Raw genomic sequence first — 22,079 nt, 5'->3', positions numbered from 1 at the left:
GTCACTCATTCACCAGTATCATTACCGTGCATATGGGCGTGTTGACATCCATTTACATAACTTGAAAATAGTTCCCCTATAACAGAAACTTCTAACCGGACATTCATGTTTGTTTGGAATATTTCAGATTGAAACCTACTTCATCAGACGTTCAGTGAGTGAATCGGGTTTTACGCCGCTTTCAGCAATACATATACTCCAGCTATATCACACCAGAAATGAACGACTGAACGACACGCCCTGCCAACACAAAATCAGATCCAGATGGTATCAAATACACAATGTAACCTGGCCGTGTAATATGTAAAGTGACATTAAAAAGGAAGTATACTGGATCTGCCACTGCAATGGAACTAATAATAGTGCGGACGGCACCTTGTGGAGCGATACCCATTCGCCATGATCCGGGTTAGAACTGGCCTTCAGCAACCCATCTTTTGTAAGAGGCCACTAACGGGATCTGGCTGTCAGACTCGCTGTCCTGGTTGATACATATCATCGTATCTCAGTATCGATGCTCATGCTGTTGGTCACTGGATTGTCTGGTCAAGACTCGATTATTTACAGACCGTCGCCATATAGCTGGAATATTGCTGAATGCAGCGTAAAAGTAAACTCACTCATTCACACTCCTCATTCGCCATAAAGGGTTAGGGTTGTTGTGATCCTGAATGGCGTTTACGTCTAGTAGCATCTTCCTGCAGATGCTAAGCTGATTTCAAGATCCTGGGATCTTGACGACCTCGATCTTTTCTCAGCTGTGTGAGAGCGAGAATTACCATGCGTAGTAACCAAGCTCTGTGCTTCCACAGCCCATAACACACATCTGTTAAGCTGCCTTGGATATTCATAAGATCTGTTTCAAAACCAAATCTGGTGACTTGTACGTAACATTCTGTCCAAGGCTCTTTACGTCGCCGGAACGCACGGATCTCACCTCACATGAAGAGGAAATGGAGTATTCATTACTTAAACAAGACACCGACGTTGAGGAAGCCACAGAAGCTGCTGGTGCAGATGAAGTTGAGGCTGAAAACACCACCACAGTGCACTGCCATCTCCTCCTGATGCCGTATGCGGGCTACCGGAATCCAGACAGTCTGTGCATAAATGGGACGAACACCAAGTATTTTTGTTGTCCTGTTACGCACTAAACTACAGCTGACGCACTTAACCGACTAGCTGAGTTGCAATGGGGCACTGAACTGAAACAGTCGGATTAACTGCCGTACCGAACTAAACTGAGACACCTAACTGATTTGATGTACTCGTCCGACGCACGGGGTTGCAGTGAACTGACGGACTGAGTTGCACTGAATTGTCGCACGGGGTTGCACTACACTGATGCACTGAGTTGCACGAAACTGACGCATTGTGTTGCACTACACAGATGCACTGAGTTGCACTAAACTGATGCACTAGTTGTATTGAACTGAACTGACCAACGAGTTGCACTTAGATACGATATAACGCTTGTAAACTGGTAAAATAAATAAATAAATGAATAAATAAATAAATAAATAAATTACTAGGATCTATCGTAAATTGCTATGTGACACATGAAACCACGAGTTTGGAGAAGAGTGTTGTGCGACATCACGCATGAGACATGTACAGAACCATCATAGCGCCATGATCCGTACGAGTAAATACACACGGTGTTCATATATAGGGGGGACATTAGCAAATGGGAAATCGATACTGATCTGTTTATTCATCCAAGTGATCCGTCTTGTCGCAACAACTGGGTCAATTACAGCCAACTGCAAGCGGCCCATACATTTGTCATTATCATACACAATATGTGGTCCCAGGGTATCGATGGATGGTAGGGCTGTGTTGTGTTGGAAGAGCAAGATGTTTGAGTGAGTGAGTTTAGTTTTACGCCGCAGCGTCTAAAATCATTCAAGCAATATCACCAGACATTAAGAATGTTGGAATATCCATTGCACAAAGATTAACTGAGTGAGTTTACTTTTAAGCCGCACTCAGCAATATTACGGTTACATGTCTGTATACAATCGAAGGTGGACCAGACAATCCTGTGATCAACAGTATGGGCATCGATCTACGAAATAGGGATACGATGACATGTGTCAGCTAGGTCAGCGAACCTGACCAGCCGATCCAGTCAGTCGCAGCAATGGTTGCTGATGACCAATCGATAAAACTGAACTGAACTCACATACTCAGCCTCAGACATGGTTGACACATGACACCATCCAAATGGCGTACACTGACTTTCGTGCTGCTGAGCACTACATTGTCTGGTCCAGACTGAACTACTTTCAGACCGCCGACGTTTCACTGAAATAATACGGCGTTAAACAACAAACAAAACGAACGCTGACGTCATATTCAAGTGGTAATTTTGCATGCAAAATATCAAAAATATACTGAGGGAAGGAATGAACCCAAGTCTATATCTTCCACATCAACTCGTTGAGAGAACAGTGAAGATCCGGGTTAGAACTGATCTTCAGTAGCGCGTGCTTGTCGTGAGAGGCGATTAACGGATTCGGATAATCAGGTTCGCGGACATGTTTGACAAAACTGAAATCGTGTACTGATAGCCTAGATTGATGCTAATGCTGTTGACCACCGGATTGACTGGCCCAATCTCAATTATACATAGATAGTTGGAATACTGCTGCGTTAAAAATCAATCAGTCAATTAATCGATCGATCTACCAATATCGAGTTATTGACCATCGGTATATCCTCAATCGACTCGAATATTTACAGACCGCCGACGCATAGCTGTAATTTTGCCTTGTGCGGCGTAAACCTTCACTCACTAACTCGTGGAGAGGGTTCATACCACCCTACAAACGCAAATCCTTTCGATGGAAAGTGGCGACAAACAGGTGGATCAATTTCCTGTCGCCTGAAAAACATGTTTCAAAGCATTTTTGAAATATAATTTCTTTGCAAACACTATACTTGAGTATCATACACGGTATAAAACAAAATAATTTGAATTCAGCCCTTTTCTTACTTCTCATATATGAATATTGCGTAAAATTACGAATAGTATCTTTAGTTACAAAACCATAGGAAATAAAGGTATGTTTGTTTCATTGTGAAGTTTAACAATATTAGGAATATTTATGAAACGCTAACTGTCATCCTTCAAGAATACGGGACGTAAAACACAGAATACATATACATAGTTTATTCATAAAAGAGTAATAGATACACATTTGACAAAGGGAGAGTCGAGATTAAAATATGACGAAAATATGACCTAATACACCTCCATGATTAATAACATGATCGGAAACCTCCTGAAATGACTTCAATATAACATAATCTTCGTCAGATTGACCCTGTGTGCAAAGGGAGGTGACTCTTCCAGCAAAGTCCTTTGCGACTGTAAACAGAACGTGTTTGCTTGAAAATGACCATACACATTCAAAATACAAAAATCAGCGTTCCGTATAACACAAACATACAAAACAGGATACTTATAGTGTCTTCAAGGCTTCTTGACAAGCGTGTCTCGAAGAGGTCGCCCGATCGAAGGCGGAGATGAGTGAACTGAAACAGATGACCATTATTTTAATACTGCATGACCTTTAAGTTCAATGTTTAAGTCTTCCTTTTGATACCTGTTCAGTGAGTGAGTGAGTTTGGTTTTACGCCGCTTTTAACCATATTCCAGCAATGTCATGGCTCGAAACACCAGAAATCGGCTTCATACACTGTACACTGTGGGAATCGAACATGGGTATACGTCGTCATGAGCTAACACTTTAACTGCTAGGCTACACTACCGTCCCAGTTCATTTCAATGAAGACCCCGCGTAGCTGCATCGTCCGAGGTGCCCTTAAACATACCATAAACCTATTCTCGACGGTTCGAATTCCGTTTTGACCCAATTTTGATTTCAGATCCGTCAGCACCATGAATGTGTTCGTGGAAGTCCTCGAAGGGATCTACGTTTTGAGTAACTTCTTAATTCCCCCAACATAAAGCTGGCACGCCTGATATACTGTTGAACTGGGCGTTAAACACAACCCATTTATGATTTCAGCTTGAGGCGCTTTTATGAGTAAATGAATATTATTACGCCGTTTGAATACGAATTGTCGGTGGGTTGGGGGAGGGGGGGGGGGGGTATCACAGGTTTAGCAATATCCAATAATAGCACCGGAAATGTATTTTACTCTTTGATACCTACGTGGGGAATCGAACCTCGCACTTCAGCGTGACGAGCGAGCACCACAACCACTAGGCTAAACGACCACCCAAGTAAGTACGGTATGCAAGCTTGTAAGGTTGAGGGGAAAGATGGAACTGATGCTAACACATTTATCACTTTGTTGCATCTCGGGAAAGATAGGCATGGTGCTGGTAATTCAGAAAACAGACTCTGGGCCATCCAGAATTCGAGCTCACCGTCATAGGTTTCCACGGAATGCAAACAGGGACAAACCTGTCACTTCGCTGGCCGTTAAAACCAGCAGCTCATTCATCCCACCCCCACGTCCATCCCCACCCCACCCCACCCCATTCCATGTTATATGCCATACGTCTGGCAGGAAAAGCCCAAGTAATACTGAATCACTGCACAGAGGTTTAAAAACCAGTTGCAAGCTTCTCCGCTCGGTCTAAACGAGTTTCAATTTCAGGTCGTAACTCATTACCGTCAAACGCAATCCAGCGCACGACGTTTATAATTTCCGGGTTTTCTATTGCATTCACATATTTCACGATGCCAGAATATAGAACGTGTCTGGTCTTTCCTGCATAGTACAGCATTAATGCAAGAACTGACATTTCCCTCTAATGGTGATGTCTGTGTCTACACCGCAGGCGACTGGGATATCTATGGATTTCAATATCATGAAGCTCAGTATTTTTATTGGAAATATTTTTTTCTTACGGCTCCGTCTCTCCATCAATAGCTGCATGTTATTGCTGATCAGGTACAACCAGAGTGAGCAGTTTGTGCTGGTTTGGGGCATAAAGTTTGGTAAATGTTGCATATTGATCGTCTTCATAAATGCAGCAAAGACGGATGGGGTGATCCTGGCTGGTTGGGCTCCTCATCAACCCTACCTGCGAAGATTCGGGTTAGAACTGGTGTCTATAGTAACCCATATTTACCGTACGTGGGTGACCAGGCTCGCTAACTTGGTTGTTACATGTCATCGTATCCAAATTGGGTAGATTGATGCTCATGCAGTTGATCACTGGATTGTCTGGTACCCACTCGATTGCTTACTGATCGTCACCATACAGCTGGAATGTTGCTGAGTGTGGCGTTAAACAACAACCAACCAACCAACCAACCAATTCTCGTTTACCCATGATCACTGCCCCTTTACAAGCAGCCGGAACAGCCAATAGGTGCGTGGTCATCTGCAAACCTGCTCTCCTCCAGTGTCAGTCTGCAGCTTTTGAGGTTCCAGACCTTAGACACGAATCGAGAGTAGAACACCTCGATGTAAACATGATATATTTGCCCTGTTTCTCCTAAATATTGTCAATATTTGTGTCAAGTTTGAGCTTAACACGCTCTTAATGTCTCTTTGCACGCAACCTGGAAATAGCCATGTGCGTGAGTGAGTGAGTGAGGGTATATACATCTGTTAGCAATACTCCAACAATGTAGCGCTTGGGGACACACGAGACGGACTTCACACATTGTACCCATGTAGGGAATCGAACCTAGGTCTTCGACGTGACAAGCAAACGCCTATACGACTAGGCTACCACATCCCCGAGCCTGTACAAGACTTCAAGTGTCCCCCGAGGCAAGGAGACACATATGACCCAGTGTGACCACCCGATCCACCTGGTCACCCATTACGACCAACACAGGCTTCCAGGAACTAATTCTAACCCGGACGTTGAACTTAAAGCCGAGTACTACACAAAACACAAACAAGTGCTCATCTTACACAGAAACAGGATACATATTTCTGTTACGTCATATTTTCAAAACGATCTTTTATGATGAAGGTATAATTTACAGGCCAACTAATTAATGTCATGCGAGTCTGTTGCAGATACAAATGCCATGATGCATATGAAGGAAAGGTGGGATGCGAAAAGCCATTATGGACAGATGTGAGTAACCCAGGCAGAAAGTGAGTGAGTGAGTGAAAGTGTGAGTGAGTGAGTATAGCATATTATCAACTATCAATTACATCAACTACAATTAAAACAGAGTTATTTTAAAACTTATTGAACAATCCTATCTCTACTAAACACTAAAATTAAAATCAGTTTTACGTTGTTGAGAATTAACTTGCTGACAGTTATATTCTATGTGCAGAGGCTAAGTGAGTATTGATTAATGTCGATAAATTCGTATACACTAGCAGTGTTAGCCACAGTGATAAAAAAATAGTGACTGGCACTACCTCCGAAAATCTGCATTATCCCAGCAATATGATCAAGGTGTGCAAAGAACCTGGACCAGATGAGTAAGCATAGTTTTACGCCGCACTCGGCAATATTCCAGCTATTTGGCGGCGGTCTGTAATAAATAGAGTCTGGACCAGATAATCCAGTGATCAACAGCATGAGCATAGATCTGCGCATTTGGGAACCGATGACATGTGTGAACCAAATCAGCTACCACACGATCCCGTTAGTCGCCTCTTACGACAAGCATAGTCGCCTTTTATGGCACGCATCGGTTGCTGAAGGCCTATTGTACCCCGAATCTTCACGGGTCTGGACCAGATGATCAAGTGATTAACATTATAGAGACAATGCCCACCCAACGCTAATCTGTCTCACATCCCTGAACCACATTATTTTCCCTTCTGCCAAGCCCTCTCTGCAATGCTAAAATGAAGCAAGTGTACATTTCCTGGTCTCGCTGGAGTTCCTTTTCAATATATATGGGTTAGTTTGTTACTATCAACTCAGAAACTAAGCGTTAGTCTAACCCGAGGAAAGCAGACGCATATAATAGCACAAACATAGGTGTATGTGACAAGAATGAGAAAAGGGTGCGAACACATTGCGAACAGCTAGCCCGTTAGCATAATGAAAAATATATATTCTGCTGGACAACTGTCATAATGAAAAGAGACGGCTTGCACTGACAATCTCACTCATCCCTCTGAGACATCTCAGAGACACAGATGTGGTTGGGTTCCTTGCTCCATGAAAGAGCCAGTAATATTTCCATGTCGAGAATTAGAATTAATATCTATGTCCGAAAATTTTTACTAGAACAAAATGTCCCTTCAGTATATATAAAGAATGTGTATACAGTAAGTGTGGTCATGTTCAAGGACGTACATTTATTAAGAGCTTATCGTGCGTATACTAACGCGTGCGTATACTAACGCGTACGAGTGTATAATGATGATGCAAATGCTAAAGGTAATGGGTGGCGCATATTCAGAGTGGGTTTTGTGCACATGCTAATAGTGGTATTGCAATCGAACACATCTTCCCATAATCGAACACACATGATTTTGAACTACTGTTTCAGTGTTTGAAATAATCGCCGATGGAATATATCTGAGAACTTGTCAGGGCCCGAAAACGTGTTTGACTCTTAGAAAACTCACTTCACTGAGAAATGATTCCCGGGCATCGGCGCGTCACTTTCATTTGTGCGCGTAACAAATTTTTTATTGCCATTTAAAAAAAGCAATTTTGACTTTGCCGCGTCCCGATCATCCATTTGTACACTATAACAATCAGTGTCTGTAAGAATGTGACTGAACCTACAACTCATTAACACGTGCTAAAGCTTTTCATGCTGTATTTCTCAGAGATAAAAATGGACATGTGTTCCTCCCGCGTGACTTTTTTCAAACATTTTAAAAGGTTCTACCACCTTCGTCACTTTTGAAAAAAAAATGTGCCCGAGAAACATATAATTTATTTAAGCAACCTTACTGAAAAGTCATGACTAAATATTTCTTGAAGACTCCAGGAAGTTCATGTCACGATATATTAGTCTTTACTTTAAAGTAGCAAGTTGCATCATTTTATACTGAATGAGAAATTTCCAAAGTCAATTTGCAATCAGACAAACAAACAAAAACACCCAGAGAACCATGTTATTCTCATCTGCAATAACCTGGATAGGAAAATCTGAAAAATGACGCTAACCAAATTTTTAGGTGATTGCACATCACGTTGTAGTATCATTGTCTTCTTAATTTGAGTCTTCTTTTAGTATTTTCATGAGAAAATTCGTTAAAAAAATTACACCCCAAATGACCCTCCCGTCCCACAAGCCCAACAGAATATTATTATATCATCGGTACCATGGTAATATAAACGAACCTGCAGTAGTGCTGTTATAAGAAACACTTACTTGGTCGCAAAGCCAGTGGTGTCGATGGCACTGAACCTGAATATTACGATGTGATTGTTGAGTGACGTACTATTGTATCAAAATGCAAATTGTACACCAGTATACGAAAAAACTACAACTGGCGGTATTGAACATTTTTGTCAGTCAATTTTTAAAACTATAGTATTGAATGGTAATTTTACTTATGACAGATATGCATGTTAGCAAGCAATGTGTGAGTAGAGCATTTAGTGAGTTAATCACGCACTTACAGTGACGCTTACTGAATACTCCTCACTCTTACAAACGTAGAGTCGCCAATCAAAATTCACCATATACTTCCTGATTCAAGAAACAGAACTGCACTGACTTATTACCGTGTTAGCATCTCATAGTCGCTATAAAACATGATTAAATCTTGGAAGAGTAAGTGAAATATGGACACCCAAATTCTGCTTTTAGCAATATTTCAACAATATCACGGCTGGGGACACCCACATTCCGCTTTTAGCAATATTTCAGCAATATCACGGCTGGGGACACCCGCATTCCGCTTTTAGCAATATTTCAGCAATATCACGGCTGGGGACACCCACATTCCGCTTTTAGCAATATTTCAGCAATATCACAGCTGGGGACACCCACATTCCGCATTTATCAATATTTCAGCAATATCACGGCTGGGGACACCCGCATTCCGCTTATGGCAACATTTCAGCAATATCACGGCAGGAGACATCCACATTCCGCTTTTAGCAATATTTCAGCAATGTCACGGAAGGGGACATCCCCATTGTACCTATATGGGGACTTGAACCTAGGCCTTCGAAATGACGATCGAACTTTTTAACCACTAGGCTACCCCACTGTCCCCTAGAAATAGAGAATGTTGTTTGAAGGCCACTACGCTAGGACGGACTATTAAAGTCAAGGGATTCAAGAAGAAATTTTCTGCGACATTTCCATTTCCTGTTACTCACCATAGCACTCGTCCATTTCGTTTGTGTGTGGGGGTGGAGTCAACTTGACCTTGACCTGATATAGCTGAATGCAGACAAAGACTGGCCTTGACAGGTCCAGGCCGTGTACAGCGGCACTCTTCTTGACAGTCATGACCCTGTAGGTCACTCGTCCGTCACCCTTGATCTGCAGCTTTACATCGAGGTCGGTATCAACATCAATACTGAACAACGGGAACAGCCGACCTGTGGTGTCCACACCACTGTTCAATGTCAACAGAACAGGTATTATATTTGTCAGAAAGACTTTTACATATGCAACTGAGGTGAAATTCATTTGAGCAATGCTGAAGTGGATTGCCTCCCCTTTCTTGAGCGGATGATCTATTACACAGAGGGCGCCACCATAAGGCTTGACGAGACTTGCGCTTGTAGTGTCGTTAGAGATCACTATGTTTGGTCCCGAGGTCTCGCTGAAGGTAATAGTACGTGGAGCGTTCATTAAGAAGCCGCATCCTTGGTTCTGGCTGGTCTCTGAAAACAAGAAATTGTAAACGTACCTTCAGAATCATTCGACTGAGTGAGTGGTTTTGATTTACAGCGCTCTCAGGAATATTCCAGCAATATCTCTGCGGGGAACACCAACAATGGGTCTCGCACATTATGCCAATGTGAGGAGTCGAACATGTGTCTTCGGCGTGACAAGCGAATGTCTTAACCATTAGGCAAAACCAACACCTCAAGAATCGTTTGAAAGCAACCTATGACAACCTAAAACAATACAACCCCATTACTTCATATAACAGTTCACCTACACAGAACTAGCAGAGCTCCAGATCATGCGCGTGTATGCGTATTTTACGCAATAAAATCATACTTACTCAATTAATTACAAATCTGGGGGTACAAAAAACGCATAAGAATCACTTTAAACCCAACAGGTCTATAACACCTTGCGTAGTACTACTTTACTCGACTTACTAAACTGGCTTGCGTATATTATAATAATTCGTTGCGGCACTCGAACTCTACAACAGCGTTAGCAAATGTAAAGAGATGCCTATATTTACATATACTATTTAAGCCGTGGGCACTATCCGAGTTTACTTTAGTAGTCACGTGGCTTCCATGTTGAGTGTTAATAGATGGTTGCCAACTATTTGGCAATATAAGAATTACTATACACTTATGTCTGTTGAGAAACATTCCTATTTAGATTATCGGTAGTAATTACCCAATAAGGATAAGAAACTCTGCGTGAAAATACTCAATTCCTTAAACTAGTGGGAGTACACAAAATCCTATATAGCTAGTTACCCCTCAAAACATGCAATTACTCATGATCAGATATGAAAAGGCATGGGAAAAAATACCCAATTGCTTGACAAATTATATAGAACTCTGTACATAGTACATAGATCATCGCCGTGAGCATCATACACATATCCCCACCCTAATTAAACAAAAATGGAAAAAAAAAAACTAAAAAAAAAACATTACGAAACTGAAGACGATTTCTGGAATATCTGTTCTCATATTCCAGGGCTAGGGCAGTCTGTACACTCTCGAAATAGAGAGTGCCCGTCTACAAAGTTTAATTCAGTCAAATGTTACGGTCAGCAGTATTGTAAGATATAACGTGTTTAGCTTGACCTGAGCTACTCTACATATGCATGGCCCGTGAGGCCATATGGCACAAACGGAAGGTCGAGTTAACTTGGTGAAATAGGAGAGCAGAGAATGCTATTCACGTTGCTGCTCGCTACCGGAACAAGGGAAAAGGCCGCATCGGAACTTCTGAAGCGTCTTTTTTTAAAGAAAGTTGGGACATTTCTACGATTTCTCGACACTGAGGTGTCAAACGGCGACCTTGCCTCGATTCCTCGGACATGTTGACTACCAGCTGATAAAGTGCACCCCTTCACAATAATAGACGTAGCCAATCGTGACACGTTCACGCAATGCATCAGTATTCACTTAATCAGGTCAAGTTGAACGAGCGATACATATGTTGAACCTTGGTCGATAAATCGAAGAAGAAAATTAGGTGAGTGAATTTGGGTTTAGCTCGCTTAAAAGAAATATGTCAGGAATGTCATTTCTATGTGTGTGTGTAGGGGGTGGGGGGTGGGGGGGAGGATGGTACTCCTTCAGAATAACGTAACAACTATGTCAGTTACATCAGTACTAGACGGCTGTATGAAGAATATACGTCGAAGTCTCCGATAACATTACTTAACATTATAGATACATAACACATTCTTGCCAGTTCTTATGTGCCATACAGATGCTAACATCTTAATGTTAGTAAATGGTTTTATGTAGTAAATGTACTTTTATCTAAATGAACGTGTTTCAACGCCGCTATGAACCTTATATCAGTGACATAAAGGACAGGCTGGTTAATTTGTGAGAGGGAAGCTCATACTATTGAGACTTTAGTGTCAACGATCCCAAAGACTTATTCTGTTCCATTCATGGATCGGAACCCTTTACCATTGGTTATCCTTAGTTACCTGTCGGCCTGTGTAGATATAGATGAAATTATTCATACATATCAAAGTCAAAAAACAAAATATATATTGACGATTACCTACCAGAATCTATCTTGATTTTCATATCGCCTGATTGAACATCCAGGCAGACCCATAGCCCCGCTCCTTTGCTCAGATGACGATGCTCAACAGTATCCACGAGTTCCTTCCCTTGGTGCACGGTCACCGTCTGGGCACTGGCTCTCTGAAGGGAGATAACCGTGTGGTCCTTTTTGAACCGGAAACGATGCCAGTGGACGCCATCTTGCAGCGAGCCACCATCGCCCGTTCTGATAAGGTCATGGGGCAGAGTTTGAAGAAGGCCGATTGCTAAGTGACCACTTCCCTGTACCGTTAGATTCACAATGTCCTCCTTCAGCATAGGCTTGTTGGTGATGCACAATCCCTGGTGTTGCTTCAGAAGCCATGACGCTACCGAGTTGTTCTCGCTCAACACAATGTTGATTCCATGGTTTGATGAAAACAACATCGTGTGAACTCATATCACATTATTGCCTGCAATTAGAGAACAGACAAAACATAATGCACTGCTCCAGATAATTTTCGCCACTGATTTGTTAATTACTAGTGCGTGAGTTTAGTTTTACTCCGAGCAAAGATTTTCTCAGGGATATTCCAGCTATATGGTGGCGGTCAGTAAATAATCGAGTCTGAACCAGACAATCCAGTGATCAATAGCATGAACAATCAACGCAGTCAGGATACATCAGTCAACCAAGTCAACGAGCCTGACCATCCAATCCCGCATGTCGCCTCTTATGACAAGCATGGGTTACTCAGGGCCGGGGGCGATGGGACAGCCTAGTGGTCAAAGCGTCTGCTCGTCACGCCGAAGGTCCGGGTTCGATTCCCATCATGGATTCAATGTGTGAAGCCCTTCCGTGAAGGTCCGAAGGTAGAATAGGCCTTCAGCAACCCAAGCTTGCCATAAAAGGCGACCATGCCTGTCGTAGGAGGCGAGTAACGGGATCGGGTGGTCAGGTGCGCTGACTTCGTTGACACATGTCATCAGTTCCCAATTGCGCAGATCGATGCTCATGCTGCTGATCACTGGATTGGCTGAGTCCAGACTCGATTATTTACAGATCGCCACCCTATATAGCAGGAATATTGCTGTGTGACGCGTAAAACTAAACTCAATCACTATTTCACTACTGATGGACAATATTAACCAGGGTCTCTATGGGTGTGATAATTACTAAAGTATGATGAAATGATATACAATAACGTATCACATGAATTTTATATATACACTTTGCTTCTTCCGTTACTCAAGTTGTTTCATTGAGTTCAACGTTATGAGGGGATTTAAAACCAGTGGGTGCATAATATCACAAAATAATTCTTCTTAAAATGTTGTGAAGTTGCTCCTGTCCTAAACTAATATCTAGTTTCTGAAATGAACATATTTTACAGCCAAAATAATAACTGTTCATAAATGTTCATAAATGTAATAGTATACACAGTCAAGGAGCCTCATGACTTTCTTCATTTTTCTGACACTGTGGAAATCTAGGCTTGCCACACACTCTAGTTTTGCGTGAGATTTCTTGGAAATGTTTGTTTCTGGGTGTATGACAGGCCACTGCTATGCCTGCGTTGCCCGTAAGTGTCTCAGACACGATGTGAGACGCATGTCCGAAATGACATTATACGAACAGGCTATTATTCACTGGAGTTCATACACTGAGTGGTTACAATGGGTAATTACGAACAAGATCGAGCAACACAAAATATATAGGGTAAATGCCTACGTATTATGTATATTACACAGATATTTCTGGAGCTCTGAACGTGTGCCTGCGTTTCTAAAACGAATAGCGATGAGGTGGGAGTATAGATTATCCTGTCGACTTGAAGTATTGGGCTTTTCGTGCGCAGAGGCTGCAAACGTGAAAATGGCCACCTTGGATCATTCAAAGTCGAATGTCATACATCAATTTGCGACAATAAGCGTCTCAATGAGATAAGTGTGTCGGACAAGACAACGACCACGGGTGAAACTATACGTGGGTTGCGACCGAAGGAGAGTGGGTGACAACCATTATAGCAACACTATTTTTATACTAATCTGAAGAAATAGGGTAGCTCTACGGTATCTTCACAGTACAACATATCCAAAGACAAATGGCTAATTTCTGCCATGCAAACGAAACTTGCCACGTGATTGTAGGCGTTAGTTAGTTTCCTTTCTGGTCTTATTATCTCGGGTCTCATTACGAGTGACTAAAATTTCACACCGCTATTTTTCTCCTTTCACGAAGCAACCTTTACTAAGGTAAACATTAATTCCCATTTTTTAACATTGTAGTAGGGTTACCTTAGTGACTTACGATCACCTGAGCGCATCTGTGAAAGAAGGTCCAGGACTTGTCATTGTTTCAGTTTTGGTGACCATCTGCACTATTTTCGGAAAATATTTTAATATGTCGAGGTGCACGTGAGAAATAGATGTTTTGGCCTTGGATGGTGCAGTTCCCTTGGCTATACAAATTCCTTCGTTTCAGAGATGAGTGAGTTTTCATGAAGAATGTGCTAACAAATCAATCCCTTATCGCTCCAGCAGTCTACACGATATCATTTAACCTTTAGCGCCATGATATAAAACAGTTGTGATGAGAAAGATTAAATATATTGTTCCCTCCACCACGTGGTGGGTAGGATAAAACCAACAGATAGTACCGGTATCATTCAGGGTCACTTACAGGTAAACATGCAAATAGCAGAGGTCAGCTAGGGTCAATGTTTACAAACAAAGATGGCGCCATTGTCGTTAATCGGCGACCTGATAAAGTCAATCTACCCATCAGGTATCTGACGAAACTATAGGAGCAATTGTTATCATTATCACAACCACTGTCACTGATCATAATACTGAAAGTTGCTGCGTAGCTGATGTATTTTACAATTATCTTTTTAAATAAATAATGCAAAACACTTTGTCGAGGACGTCTTCCCTTAGGAATGAGTTTTCACATCTCTGCTTGTAGACCTCTGGCACCTGAGACTTTTTCCTCACAATTGAAACTACTGCATGGATCTAGCCGATTTCAGAAAGGACAGTGAATCTGCTGGGCGGATGGAAAGGCAAACATGAACAACCTGCGTGTTACAGACTAAACAATTTGAGTTTTTCCTGTACTGTATATACACATGCCTGAATATACTCGTGCTGCAGACAAAGTGACTCTGTTTAGTCTTACTTCGCTTTTAGAAATATTCCAGTAACATCACGCGGTGGCACCAGAAATGGGCCTCACATATTTTACTCACTGGGGAATCGAACCCGGGGTCTTCGACGTGACGATCGGATGCTCTAACCACTGGGCTACCCCACCACCATCGCAGATAAAGAAACAAATTTTCAGTTTACTACACTGACTGTTGTCACTGTTCGACTAACGAAATACTGGCTTTAAACAGTAAAATATGTTACAATGTACATGTTCCTAGAATAGTTGCTATGCTTCAGTTAGATAAGGTTTGTGGAACTTACGGGAATGTGCAAGTAAAAGTAGATCCTCACGCTTGGGTATTTGGGGATGGTAACTACCTCCGTTATTTTAGCATGTTGTAAGAAGCGACAAATGGGATCAAGCGTTCAGATTCACTGACTTGGCTTTTACATATGATGGTATCCCAAATTACCGAAGCTCATAGTATTCATCATCGGATTGTCTGGTCCAGATTTGATTATTACAGACCATTTACCTACAGCTGGAATAATACGCATGACTACACTCACTGACTCTGATGAAGACCTGGTTTCTTAGCTAAAATTTTGAAATACGGTGTAAAACAACAATACAATGACTGAATCATGGATTATTAAAAAAAAGCCTCTTTGATAAATAGCATCCCCAGTTTGTTCGAACATCTGCTTTCTGCATGTTCTGTATGGAGCGTGTTCATTTTTCACGTATTTTTCCTAACTACATTTCCGAACGTAAATGTTTTGATGTTTTTTTGGATAAGGATATTCAGAGGGTATCTTAGTCAAGTTTCCATTTCCCAATGCGTGCTTCCTGAAGACAACGGGGCTTATGTGACATTTTATTTCATACCTATTTCAAAGTGGCCCGATGGCACTCCAATTAGAAAAAAGTCGTCCTACCCTGTACTACGAAAGTATCGTCACTTTTCTATTATTGTACAGTGGAATCTGTCAAATTCTTACTCCGTGTAATACGTTTTTCTCCATAATCTGGACTACTCTCAGACTATGAAATGCTGTTTTCATGACTGCTTCTAATAAACACTGACGAGGCCTAGGATTTGTAGATGTGAACAAGATCCCACTATCTTATGCTGGTCGAGAGCGACGCTCGAATAGACCACATAGTTTAGTTTATTGCGAGTCTTTGTATCAGGACAGATCGTTGCTCTCAATACCTTCTCTAAACTCGATCAAAAAGGTTGCAGTCCTGACCTTGGGTCAATGTTAAACACCGTCATTGCATTCAAAGAATTCCCTTAAACCGTCACGTCGCCTGTAAGGAAGTGAAAACCTTTACGACAAATAACGAATAATGAATGGCAATAACGAATTCAAAGGGATCACGAAATCTAGTTCGGTATAACCATTTGTTCGTTATATGCATTTCGACTAGAATTTACAGCTGGGTACGAAAGCCCCAAACCAGTTCGTTATATCTGTCAGTTCGCCATAGGCATGTTCACCACAAACGATATTATGTCCCACTAATGGCTGCCAAATATAAAATAAACCTTGGTTCCTTCGACTAGCGATTATCACTGAAGTTAATGATAATTTTTGTTTGCTGGGGCTGGTCCTAGTGAAGATGATTGCAGCTGTCATGTCATCTCCTTCAACGCAAGTGCCAGAATCTGACACATTAGGAATGAGATCATGTAGCTCACCTTCCAATGTGGATATTTGTTACCCAAATGGACACATGTACGTCAAATAACTTGACATAAACAAATGGGCAGTTCTAACCGACATCTCGTTATAAATTTGAAGTGACATCTGAGACATTAATCCTAAAATGAAACATTACTCGACGGAGGAAAGGTATCAAAACACACATACGCGTAATACATATATATGTTTTTGCATAAACATCGTGTTTTCCAGGACATACTGCTCTTAAGTCGAATTCCATAACCACATTACTGTGGTCACAAAAACAACGCTTAAACCGAAGGAGAAATCTGGGATTTGATTTGAAGTGGGTCCTGTCTGACAAATGGACGCAGCTCCGCACAGCGACATACTAATTGCCATCATTAAACATGCCTTCACACGTGGCGTCTCAACCTGAACTCGCATCCAATGAGCAAGTGACTAATTAAAGTTGGTCAATGCCACCTTCACCAATACGTGCCATTATAGCACGGATGCCTGGGTGTTCATCCCAGTGATTCATACCACCTGTTATGAGGGATCGGATAGCCATAACGCTCCCTCCCCACCTCCCCCACAAGATGTATTTTTCAACAGGCCAAAGAAAAACGCATTTTTTTCTCAGACACTCTCTTGGGTAATACCGACAAACCCGAATCAGATCGAAATATGGACTGCCTTTACAATACTAGTAGCGTCAAAGTCCAGTTGTCCCTTGGTGTGTCTCAGGGACCAAAGTAATTAAATTTCATCTATTGTATGCAAGTGCGTATTTCGGAAAGTCCCAAATTCCGTTTTCTGAAACTGCCGCGAATCAGGAAGTGAAATGACTGAATGTCACCAGGAATCGACAGTGACATGTGACATTCAATGACCACATGTGTAATTACGTGCAAATGACTCCCATTCATCCCTTGGCCCCAGGGTCTGCCACAAGCGTGTGGGTGGCGGCACCCACTGTATGATTGAACATAGATGAAATAGCATTCCTGCTAAATAGTAGTCCGAATACATTCTCGACTTATGTGCTATCGTTATCCCGACTTCTCTCATGGACGAACATGAAAATATCGTGTTATAGTGTAAGGCTAAATAAAAAAGTGAAATGTTTCTCGGACATCGGAGCGTCACTTTATTTCTGCGCGTGACAATTTTTTATTGCCATTAAAAGTTTTGACTTGGCCGCGTCCCTACCATCGATTTGTCTACAAGAATGAGTGTCTGTAAGAACGAGTGTGACTGAATCCACTATTCATTATAACGTGCTAAACTTCCAAAGCTGTATTTCTGAGAGAGAAAAAAAATTAAAATGTGTTCCCTCCGCGACACCTTTTTTCTATCAAAATGTTTTAAAAAAGTAGTCCTACCGCCTCGTCACTTTTGACAAAAAAATGTGCCCGAGAAACATTTATTTTTTAATGCAGCCTACAACAATTAAATACGAGAAATATATCATGAATGACCACATGAACGATCACAGTTTAGTAATCTGTTATTACTCTCCAACATGAATTGATAGAAACTGACTATAGTCCGTTCGGCTCAGAAGCGGACCGATGAATTGCAATGTGGCTCGAAAACTAATAAGCATAACATACACAGTGAAACGCTGATCATAATCAAAACATCATACCAACTCTGTAAGGTTTTTGCAGAATGTTTGTCCTACTGGCAAAAAAAAATAACAAACTATCATTAAAATATTTACACAGTTCACTGTTTATTACGACGGAGGAGTGCAGAGAAAGGCACTTGGTATTTCATGGAAGCGAGCTTAGTGTTCTGTTTAATATTTCCAACACAAATTGATAGAACTGCGGCTACATTGTGACAACTCCCAGTTTTCCTCAAGTCCAACAAAGTCCAGTACCAGTGCGACAGCGGCATTAGCATTGTGATGTCATAACTGTGAACTCCTATGACGTCATACATCTAGCGGTATTACACTGGTGTAATATATTACACTGTAGTATCTTCCATGTGCGAGTAATAAATAGAGGATACTAAACGATCTTCCGTGTAATACCATTTTTGTTAAACGAGTTAATGATTTGGTATCAAACGAGCGAACATAAATTGCCAGAAACTGCGGCGAAATTGCCCACAGTGTGAGGACTCACAGCTTTCCGCGAGTCAAGCAAGATGTAGTAAAATTGCAAATCAGTATTGTGACGTCACAACTTTGAACCATTTTTACGCCATACGCCAAGTGGTATTACACTAGTGTAATATTACCGTAATATATTACACTGCAGTATCTTCAACGGGCGAGTAATAAACAGAATTATCACATGAACGACCACGTACATACGTTACAGTGTAATAAAAACTTCAATACGAAATATGTTTCCACACACATCTATTCCAGCATGAGAACATAAAACGCTGCATCAGAGTTTTTCCGCTGCACTGCCTATAGTTATATTTACATATAAAACAGAGAGTACCAACATACACTTAATCGATTGATTAGTGATTGAACAACAATAAGTACGGTTAATGGGAATTCCAGGTATCATAAATTAATAGAAATACCTGTCAGCTTTATCGATACATCACGGGGAAAAAGCTGAATTAGTGTCGATAAGCAACCCACATTTGTCATAGAGGCAACTAACGTGATCGGGCGTTAGACTCGCTGTCCCTGTTGACACATGTCATCGAATTCCAATCGTGTTGATCGAAGTTCATGATGTTGATCGCCGGATTGTCTGGTCCAGACTCGATTATTTAATGCCCGCCGTCATATAGATGGAATATTGCTTAATGGGACGTTGAAACATATGGTCGACATTTTCAAAAAGTAATATTAACATAGGTCTTTAAATTCGTGGCATTGTCTAAACTTTTATATTGAACATTAATCACATCATAATATAATACAAGATTAAAATTGATCACATCTTTCTCGTTCTAAGCATAAAAAATCCGACGGTGCTTCTTTAAGGCATTCATAACAATGAATCATCGGTCCTGTTCCTATGATAAGGACGAGCCTCGGCTATAAAGTAATAGTTATGTATGCCGCTCAACACTTGCTCATAACACTGCCTGTGGTGCAGGGACCGCACTTTTAAATGCTGGCGCCGAATCCTACAAATGAAAGGTGTTACACCGTATCCCTTTCACTGAATAACAGCTATGGTTCGTACGATGGCAACCACGTGTGGTCCGCTCTCGCTCGCTTTAGCCAGACAGTGTGCCATTAGACATTACATGCACGCATGATCCGTCGCGTGGTGATTATCGGAATACGAGAGAATTCTATCTGATACACTTACCTAATGGAGCCAGGAGTCATCTATAGTCGTGCTGCGGTCTGACCACAACGTCGATACATTGTCACAGGATTAAATTCGCGGATATTCACTGGAAATCATTGTTGATACTCGCTCCAGTATCATTTCCGGGTTGCTCTCCTCGTAGTGGATAATCTCCCTTTGGTCCGGTCGTTCCGCATCGTTAAGTAGCTGGGCTACCGTTTAGCTAGCTAAGTGATCGCTATGCAGAAAATGTTATTCCGTTTTTGTAACAAATTGCGTTGACAGGAGCGAAATATTTGGGGTCGTATTGTCAGAGAAATCCAAAAACTTCCGCACTATAGAGTGGATGTGCAGCTTTTACCTTGATCGGGTTTACAAAGCAAACGGCAGTGATGAAATATTGATTTTTTTAAAGTAGAATTTTTCCGTTTGCAGTGCAACAGAACAATTTCCCTTTTAATTTACATTTAATTTGATGTCTTACTATACAAATATTTAGATTTAATTGGAAGTATGGATTTCATTCAAATATTTCATTGCAGTTTTGAGCATGCATTAACACATGCTGTGCGTAGAGCGAAAGAGTTGAAGCAATGCTTGAGAGGCATATGCATGCATGAAAGGGATCTCATCGATCAGGTATTCATTAAGAGGGTTGTTATTGATCTAACTGTTTATAAATAGAAAATTGTATTCAGTTTTGAAGCCACTACCCCATCAGATTTTCTTTGAAGTGTTGTGGAATATTGGAAACTTGTAAACGTCTCCTGTTTCAATCCAAATAACGAAAAGCGTGGAGGATATTTGCCGTTGTAATCCAAACGCCACTCCTGTTTTCATTAATTAAAAACTAGGTAGGTATCATGCCGAGAGGCAGGTTCGGCTACTCAAAGAAGGAGGCTGGGGTTGGGTTGACCTCGGAAGATTTATTTATTTATTTATTTATTTATTTATTTATTTATTTATTTATTTATTTATTTATTTATTTATTTATTTATTTATTTATTTATTTAAATACACAAGCAAAAGAACATTGTAAAATTATTATACATACACTAACACAAACAAAAACAACAACAAAAAAGCAATCATTTAACGATAACGTCTGTCTCGCCAATATGTGATATTGTGTTAGGCGTCCGCCACCACACCCCCTTGACTGTGTCGCTTCCAATATTTCCCTTCCGTTTGCTTCATACATAAATACTTTGTGATCATGAATTTCACTGAGTACAATAATGAAAACAACAGAAGATATAATTTGTCACGAACATTTGAACATTTGAACTGATGTGACCCTCTCCTCCTGGCCCCGACCCACACATTCCTCCACCAAATAACCGCTCCTGATCAACGCTTTGTTGGTGGGTGGTCAATGACACAGCGTATATCAGGTATGTATAACGCTGCAGTCTCATACACTCTGACGTTTAACCTTATTGGGGTTATTGTACAAAACCGGGCACTTGAGATTAACAAAGGAAAAAGTAGTCCTATGATCATTTATAACTGGATCAATTCAGAGAAACATCTTTTGTCTTATAACGAGGCATGTATGTACAGCTACTCGTTATAACGATTCGTAAGTAGTAGAACACGAATGGAGTGTTGTGCCCAGGTGCGGGGAAGATTTAATGACAAAAGAATACTTATATCCTGAACATTCGATCTCAAAAACATTTGAAAGCCTTCCTACAGTTAATACCTAAGAAGAAATTTCCGGGAAAATGTTGACATAAAATCGCGTTTCTCAAGATTTAGTTTCATCTATAAAATCCATATTATATATGTCCTTGTTTATAAGCTTGGTTTATAGTTCCTTGTCTAGTTTACAGTCATGTTCGTGGCATGGTGTTTCCCGTCGCTTTATTCTGAATCAACATCCGTTTGTTGGATTTCGTTCCGTGTACATACCTACCCATATCTCACACTGAAGATATCTAACGTACTAAAGCATCTGGCCGCATTATATTCGTTTGGTTGTTGAACGCAACACACGGCAATGTTGAAGCAATAAGACGGCGGGCTGTAAACAATCCAGTCTGGAACCAGACAATATCGTGTTTAACAATCATGAGTATCGATCTACGTTATTACGATCGATCTACGTATTTAGGATATGATGTCACGTGGTTACCATATCGTAAGAAGCGACT

The 22,079-nt window shown here is 41.1% G+C and overlaps 1 protein-coding gene across 2 annotated transcripts; it reads right to left on the bottom strand.

Annotated features, from left to right (window-relative positions):
- Positions 1-3,160: 3,160 nt before the first annotated feature.
- Positions 3,161-20,102, bottom strand: LOC137265509 (uncharacterized). Of its 2 annotated transcripts, XM_067800923.1 has the most exons (5): positions 19,942-20,102; positions 11,836-12,288; positions 9,260-9,772; positions 8,301-8,336; positions 3,161-3,540 (listed from the first exon to the last, which is right to left on the bottom strand). In XM_067800923.1, the coding sequence occupies exons 2-5, from the start codon at positions 12,260-12,262 to the stop codon at positions 3,479-3,481; spliced, it is 1,038 nt and encodes a 345-aa protein (XP_067657024.1). In that variant the 5' UTR covers positions 12,263-12,288; positions 19,942-20,102; the 3' UTR covers positions 3,161-3,478. The 2 variants fall into 2 exon arrangements, with proteins under 2 accessions (XP_067657024.1, XP_067657025.1); XM_067800924.1 differs by lacking the exon at positions 8,301-8,336.
- Between the last annotated feature and the right edge of the window lie 1,977 nt (positions 20,103-22,079).

Source organism: Haliotis asinina, chromosome 15, assembly GCF_037392515.1.
Source record: "Haliotis asinina isolate JCU_RB_2024 chromosome 15, JCU_Hal_asi_v2, whole genome shotgun sequence".
In the NCBI taxonomy this organism is placed as follows: Eukaryota; Metazoa; Mollusca; class Gastropoda; order Lepetellida; family Haliotidae; genus Haliotis; species Haliotis asinina.
The sequence above is the reverse complement of the archived record's forward strand: the minus strand, read 5'-3'. Positions and strand labels throughout refer to the sequence as shown.